The 7,854-nt window shown below is 38.4% G+C and overlaps 1 protein-coding gene across 1 annotated transcript; it reads left to right on the top strand.

Annotated features, from left to right (window-relative positions):
• Nucleotides 1–5,459: 5,459 nt before the first annotated feature.
• Nucleotides 5,460–7,395, top strand: LOC117924312 (dof zinc finger protein DOF1.4). Its single transcript, XM_034842920.1, has 2 exons — nt 5,460–5,597; nt 5,751–7,395. The coding sequence occupies exons 1-2, from the start codon at nt 5,538–5,540 to the stop codon at nt 6,702–6,704; spliced, it is 1,014 nt and encodes a 337-aa protein (XP_034698811.1). The 5' UTR covers nt 5,460–5,537; the 3' UTR covers nt 6,705–7,395.
• Nucleotides 7,396–7,854: the final 459 nt, after the last annotated feature.

A 7,854-nucleotide genomic window follows, 5' to 3' on the forward strand; every position in this document is an offset into this window, starting at 1 on the left:
CCTTTATATTTTCTTTCCCTTGCATTTTCCCCCCAATTTTCTTAAACCAAATATAACCTTAATCCATTTACCCTCAGCTTTTACAAAAGAATATTTACATGCCATGTGGAGAATCACCAAAAAACTTCACTCTCATTTGCCCCAACAATTTTATGATAATAAAAATGATGGTGCCAGACCCAAGCATTCTGAATCGGTCATCAGAAATTGTTTGATGAACACTAACCCAAAAGGCAAAACCAGTCCAAACCGAAGCCTAGACGCAACTCGGGCCAGCAGCCCAATATCGCTTCATGGGCCCTTGACTTTGTAGAAACGGGCTCACAAGCCCAACCAAACCGACATGGTCATGAACAACAGAAATTAGGAAAAAAAAAAAGAGGGATTAGAAGAAAAAAAAGAAAAGAATAAACATCAGAGCCATCCGCTGAATGCAGCCTAACCCATCAGTTACTGTGACCAACAGTGGCCACACGGAGGCCACCCATGGATCCAGTGCTGTCACAAATAATACACAAAAGTGTGGCCCCATAAATAGGGGCCGGATAGTGGCATGATTAGTGGCTTTTGTGGGAGAGTAATTGAAGTTAAACAAAATTAATGGGATTTGACTCTAACGAACCATAATTATATCACCTAAGATGTGAATCAGTGGTCCAATGAGGCTAGTCACGTAGAGATGTAATAGATGGAATTGCACCTAATGCTTAGGGTTTGGTACCTCCCCTTTGATATTGCATTCTCCAACATTTTGTAGTGACCAACCGCCACTTGCACTGCATTGCCTGCAAAAAACATGTCATCATTGGATATATATCTCTTGGATTGAGGTTTTCCATATATAATTATGGTGATCATTCAAATCAGGCTTGGTCACTGAACAAATCTATCATCCATCCTTGGATTATGCCCATTTCTTCATCAAAAGGAAAATGATAAGAAAAAAAAAAAAAAAACCCAAATGAAAGTCAAGTATATATAAACTTTACTCCGATATATTTTTCTTTTCCCCATTCTTTAATTATACCCTTTTTTTTCATCACATTTCTTTTTTTCTTTATAAAAATTAAGGATTTGTTTGACAATTATTTTTAAAAATAATTTTTTATTCTTCAAACAAAAAAAAAAAAACATGTTTGACAGTCATAAACTGTTTTCTATTTTTTATTATTAAAAAATAAGAAAAATGTTTTAAAAATATATTTTAGTTGTTTTATGATGTTTTTTTAAAAGTTGTTTAAGAAAATGATTATGCAAAAATGAAAAATAATTAAAAATAAAGTATTAGATATGAAAATTATTTTTAAGATGCATTTAAAAAATATTAAAAATAAGTTAAAATCATTTTTAGTTTTCAAAATTTGTTTTTTAAAACTATTTCTGAAAATAGTTCCCAAACCGAACTAAGGAGTTTAACTAATTCTATAGGTTCCTTTTTTCTCCCTTTTTTGGTCATTTCCCATAGAACAACAAAACATAGGAGGAGGAGTTGGACTTTTGTTTGACAAACAAGCTTCAGTTGCAGTCCTTTTCAATTTAAACAAAATACTCTTCAATATTAAAATGACTAATTAATTATAAACCAAATGAAACGTCTAAAGTAAAATGATCATATTTTGATCATTCATGATCATGTTTAACCACTTTGGAAGACAAAAGAATACAAGTGATGAAGAGAATTTGAATGATGTAAGCAAATCAATATAGATGAACATAATTATACAAAGGTGAGATTTATATATATATATATATATATTCTATACTATGATTAAGGTGACCTGTTGACAGCTTAGGAGAGAATGACCCTCAGACTATAATATGCAAATATCATTAAAGTGGGAGATTCTCAACATCTCACTCACCTTATTAATTTCTATCCTAAGTCTACCAACATTTGGACGATAGTGGAACCGTGTTAGGGCACCTTCATTATAAAAAACACTGAGATTGTACACTAAACATTCCAAAGGCCTCTCCCATCTGTCAAGGAATGTGTTAGGGCACCCTATTAAAATAACACTGATTGTTGCCCCAACATTCTGAAGGCCCCACAGGACAGTCGGCACCTGAAACTTCCATAGGCAACAGTCCATGCCTTCTAACCTTATGTGAAGGGACTTGAGTTGTGGCTGATTTTTCTTTCTAAGGACCATGTATATGATCAGACTGCAGTACTACTACTAGTCACATGAATTTTCCATGATCGCTGTTCTTTCGGGCCCCTTTCCCAATTAAGTTTGGCTTTCTCCAACAACTTGAGGAAAAGAATTCTTTTTTATTTTTATTTTTTTTTCTCTTTTTGCATGCTTCACTAAAAGGGGTTTCATAAAACATTGATTCACCTTCCTCTCATTTTCCGATAAGAGGATTGACTTGAAAAGAGCCAAACTATGGTGCCAATGACAAAAAACTGCTTTGTCCAGAGCTTGTTGGATAGTCTGAATGGTAGTGATTCCTCCTACCTTCCTTTTTTTTTTCTTTCTTTCTTTTGGCTCATGAAACGTGCCTTTCTTGGGTTATCACCGAGCATATGCATGTGTGGTATGAGCTAAGCTAGAAAAAAACAAGGATCACCATCCATAATGCTTTAATCTATTGGACAAAAGTACAGTAAACGTACGTGATAGATGAGTCACAAATGATATTAAAAAAAGAATCTATTCCCATTTTCTATAGATTATTTTAAAAGAGAGAATTGAAGCAAATATTGAAAGCACCTCTGTGTTCACTAGGGTACCTTACCTTTACCAACCAAATTAATGAGAAAATGTCAAAAGTGGCCTTGTTGCTACAGGGCAAGGAGGTTATAGTAAGAGGGAAATACCATAGTTTTACAAAGATAAGGGCCTCAGATGATTAAGTGGGGGAAATTAAAGAGGGAAAACCGAACAAAATGGAGTGCGAGATCTTTGTCTGCACATTGTTTGGGGTGCAATGTGGTCAGCCTTTGATGGGTACAGTTGGCTTGGGATTTGATGCTTTGGTCCCCCAATCCCATCTCTCTCTCTCTCTCTCTCTCTCTCTCTCTCTCTCTCTCTCTCTCTCTCTCTCCTTCTCACACAACAACATTTTCCTTTAACGTGCGCGTTGGGTTTCTTTCATATTTGCCAAATTGGAATCTCTTGTCTGGTAGTGGTGGGGGGTGGTGAGTGACCCCAGTGTGGGTGGTGATGAGGACCCACCTCCTCTCCCTCTCCCCCGCTTCCCTTTATTCACTACCACCATTCTCCCGTCCTTTGCTTCTTCCCCACTACCAACCTTTTATCTTTCCATCAAACATTATTCACAATTTCACACACAACTTTCCCCTATTTCCAATCACTCCACCCTCTTGTTTCCTATTCTTTCCAAACTTCATCCTTTCACACCTGCTGACCTGACCCTCTAGGCTAACAGTATTTTATGGAAGAAAAAAAGGGTCCCATAATTTTTTTAGAATTTTTTTCTAAAATAAAGAAAGAAAAAAAATCATTTGGGTCATGTGCCAACTAGTTGATGAAGGGCTTCTTCAACAGTGGGAGTAGTGCAAGAATGATTATTTAGAGCATTCAACCATTTTCAGAGTTAGCAATTTACCTACCAGTGTTGGTGAATATGCATGTCCCTACAGCAAAGCAAATACGATCCAACATCAATCAAGGGTTTCACTAACCAACTTGTCTCTAGTGACTCCTTTTTCATGCATTTTCCCTTTTTTTCTCTTTCTTATTTTGTTGTTTTTTGATCATTACATTCGTGGTACTTTTTCCAATCATATATTTTACAGTAAGTGGGATATTACCATATGTTATAGAGCACTAATAATTATGCATAATGAAGTTCATAGGATTTTTGTGTATGCTTCTGCCCATCTCAATCGATGGGGGTCATGATATGGGAGATTCAATACCGATGGTAGGCCAGAGTGATAGCCATGAATCATCTTAACTCGTACACACTCAACTTGTCCAATTACCGTCCATACTCCCCATCTGTCTTAGTGGAGGCATGTCTATATCAGTGGCTAATGGACACAGGTCAACCCACGGCACAAAGACATTAAAAAAAACCATTATGGTAATTTGTATTATATTGAATTAGGCTTAACAGGAACTACTAAAATAAATAGCCACAGGAGAAGTACATCATGTTTCTTTTCCCAAATGTGTTGTGATGATTTGAATTCACATTATAAACATGCAAGGCCGTGGGAGATAATCCTGATGATCAATAATAAGTGGGATATACTATTCCAGTAGTAGACGTGCATTGAAACAGATCCCATGTATTTGTAAATAAAAGCCATCAACTCGATTAATTTTCATGGAAACCAGGTCAGTGTTGTCCACATTCAAACCCCAAATCATTCACAGCCCTACACAAAGTTCAAAAGAAGAATAACATGTGTAGTTGATGCGAAGACCAAAATGGCAATATTATTGAAATTAGCAAAGAACAAAGTTTAATAAGGGGAAGACTGCAAGGAATAATGATGGGATATGTAGAGGCAGATGAGAAGATCCCTTGGGAGACTACAAAATCCGTTTGTTCCCTAAACCATACTTTGCTTTTTTACTCTTATGAAGCTGAGCTGCCACCACATGGGTCTGGGCTCTTGTGCCTCCATCTCAATTCCCCTCTGACACCATATTAACGGTTTTTTTTTCTCCAAACCCAACGGAGGAGTGAGATAAAAAGAAGAAGGAACCACAGCATGAGCCCCTCGCGAATAAAGCGTGGTCTTCCCATGTTTGAGACCCGGGATGTACATGCCCACATGGCCCCTCTTGTCCCTTTCCCTTGGAATTTTCACTACAAAATCAACAGTTCCCTCCTCAGTACTACCATCTCCTCACCCTTGGATGGACTCCAAAATTCGTGTCCCATGACTATTCTACGCCCTCAACAGTGTCAAAGCTCCACACCCATCTCGAGGAAAGCTAGCCCATCAAGTTCAAATTGAGATACCTGCGCCATTAGATCAAGATAAATATCGAGGGAAGTGTTGCTTCTATGGTGCACCACACGTATAGATGTCTTTCTTCCTAGTAATTATTTTTCAGGAAATTAATAGTGAAACCGTAGATAAATAATACACAACAATGATCAGAAATAAATAAAGTGGGAAGTGGGATTTGCAGTGGGCGCTGCCTCGGGCATTGAGCTCTAGGGATTCCCTCAAACAAAGGAATGTTACGTAGTGATGTGGAGTAGTGTGTTGTGTATAGTCATGAAGTGTTTCTTTCTTGAAGCTGCTGAGATTTATCTGCAATGCTGCTCTCTCTCTCTTCTTTTAACCCTGTGTCCTGTTCTTGGATTTTGAATGTTCTTTTCATTAAATAAAAAAAAGAAAAAAAAAGAAAAGGAATAATGGCAATGGTAAATTGGATCTTAGGGCAGACCCATCACGTGAAATTAAATAGTTTAATGGGTTAATTTTGCGTTGTTAATTAACAAAAGGGGTCTTAAATATATTGAAACCCATCAAGGAAGGCTCAAGTCGCCACCTGCTCTTTGTCTGTTTACTCTTTGTTTCAACGATTCCTTTGAGAAAGGAAATGTTGGGTAACTGTGAGAAGATGGTGGTCATCTCATCAACTACAAACGATTGGCCAGAGGTTCATCTCTCTTTCTCTTTCTCAATTATTAGACAAAACATGACCCCATTTTTGTATGTTAGCTATTGGAAGAGAATATGGATGCTGTGTTGTTATTTTACCCTAAAACGCCACTTTGAACTCTTTCTTTTTCCTTTTTCTCTTTGGGTGTAGAATCAGATAGATGATAAGGGGTTGATGGCTTCAACGGGTAGGGTTATGGAGAAACCAGGCCAAGAGCAGCAAGCCCTCAAGTGTCCTCGTTGTGATTCCTCCAATACCAAGTTCTGCTACTACAACAACTACAGCTTGTCTCAGCCTAGGCACTTCTGCAAGGCCTGTAAGCGTTACTGGACTAGAGGTGGAACCCTCAGAAACGTTCCTGTAGGAGGTGGGTGCAGGAAGAACAAGCGTGTGAAGAGGCCGGCTTCTTCCGTTGATGCTCCCTCTTCTGCTCCTACTGCTGCTCTTAACCCTCCCCCTCCATCCCAGATCGACCTATCCGCTTCGTCAAACCATGTTACTCCTTTGTTTTATGGCTTACCTAGTAATCCTTCCGAGCTCAATCTTCCATTTCCAAGGTTCAATTCTAGAGCCTCCAATGAGGATACTGTTTCTGGGTATGATCTCCAGCCTCAATTGGGTGCTCTTGGATTAGGATTTTCTTCTGGGATCATAGCCAATGATGCTCGCACTGATGATTACCGAAATGGCTTTAATCCAGCTAAACAAATCCAAGATTTGGTTACTTCAAGCTCACTTCTCTCAAACTATTCCATCTTTGGATCTTCATCTTCCACCACTACTCCAACAATGGCTTCTTTGATCAATTCTAGCCTGCAACAGCAGAAGTTCATGAATGGTGATCTAAAAGAAAGTCGAGGAGCTAATCATTTTCAGCCCTTAGTACCCTATGAAGACCTGCAAATATCAGGGAACACCAGCATGGCCATGAAAGAAGTGAAAAGCGAACAAGGCCACAACACATTGGAGTGGAATAGTGTTCCTTGCCAGAATCAGATGGAGCAAATCGGCTCCTCTGATCCTTCTCTTTACTGGAACTTAACGAGTCTCGGCGCCTGGTCCGATCTTCCAAACATGGGGTCTTCCGTCACTTCTCTAATCTAGCCCAACCAGCTATCGTTTTTCTTCTCATCTCCCTCTTTTTTAATAGTCCGAGTCTTTTTAGCTACTTAGATTTCTGCTGATTACTTCTGTTTGTAGTGAATTTTATGGTCACAGTGGATGGAATTCATAAAGGAAAAAACAAAAATACATATATATGGAGTTAAAGCAACGATGGGAGCTAGGAGTTTGGATCGGAGCGATCATGTCAGCAGCAAAATTCAGCCTGTTATTTTTATGAACAAGGTTGAGGAACCCCATTTGCTCTGAGAGGAACCTCGGATCCTCTCCGTCTCATCGGCCTAAGGTATCATTATCAACTAGACAGTGTGAAGGGTCTCCTTGAAGAAAGGATATCCTTGGGTGCAACTTCCTTGTTAAGTTGATTTTCTCTTTTGTATGTATATATGCATGACATTGCCTTTCTTTCTAATGTATCTGTTACTAGGCGGGGTGTTGGGGCTTATTGGAGATATATATGTTGTAGTCCTCAAAGAAGATCATATATATGAGGAACTAATAATTTTTTCCCTTTCACTTTCTTTGATTAGATTTTTTCTCTTTTGGTTTTAGGGGGGAAAGGGGTTGGGCATAATGGTATAGAGGAGAGGGAGATTTGTTATTGCAACGTTGGTCTCTAGTTCATGTGGTTGCTCTTCGTTAATTAAGCGCTGTTAATTTTGTTTTTCTTCAATCCATGTTTTATATTAGTGCGGACCCTATATAGTTTTGGGAAATTTTCACACTAAACAAAGAGGGAAACTGCATTACCTCATTAGTGCTGCAAGACAGCTAGCTTAATGAGCTCATGGAGGAAGGGGGATTCATAATTTAAGTCCACACCTTTTAACCAGCCCATAACTGTAACTAAAATGGATTTGAGTTTATGGCTCTGGTTTTAGTTTTAGTGTGCTTGCTGTCTGCAACAGTTCATTCTCTCGTACATCCTCAGAAAGAGAAGGGCAACACACACAGATGACAGTGTCGTGTTGATAATTCAAATTCGATCACTTGGTCCAAGCAAGAACTGACAATTAAAGTGAGTTTCAAGTCATGACATGTATATTTAGTATATGCTGTCTATCCTGCAGGTATTCATTCTCCCCATATATGCCTGAGATCGCCAATTTTAAGGACAAGATCCAGTTTAAAT

This window comes from Vitis riparia, chromosome 10 (genome assembly GCF_004353265.1).
Source record: "Vitis riparia cultivar Riparia Gloire de Montpellier isolate 1030 chromosome 10, EGFV_Vit.rip_1.0, whole genome shotgun sequence".
NCBI lineage: Eukaryota > Viridiplantae > Streptophyta > Magnoliopsida > Vitales > Vitaceae > Vitis > Vitis riparia.

Bases quoted from the DNA above. Each gene is read 5' to 3' on its own strand.
- LOC117924312 (XM_034842920.1), top strand. From the start codon at position 5,538: ATGTTGGGTAACTGTGAGAAGATGGTGGTCATCTCATCAACTACAAAC. The intron at 5,598-5,750 runs GTTCATCTCTCT...CTTTGGGTGTAG, and splicing joins CTACAAACGATTGGCCAGAG to AATCAGATAGATGATAAGGG.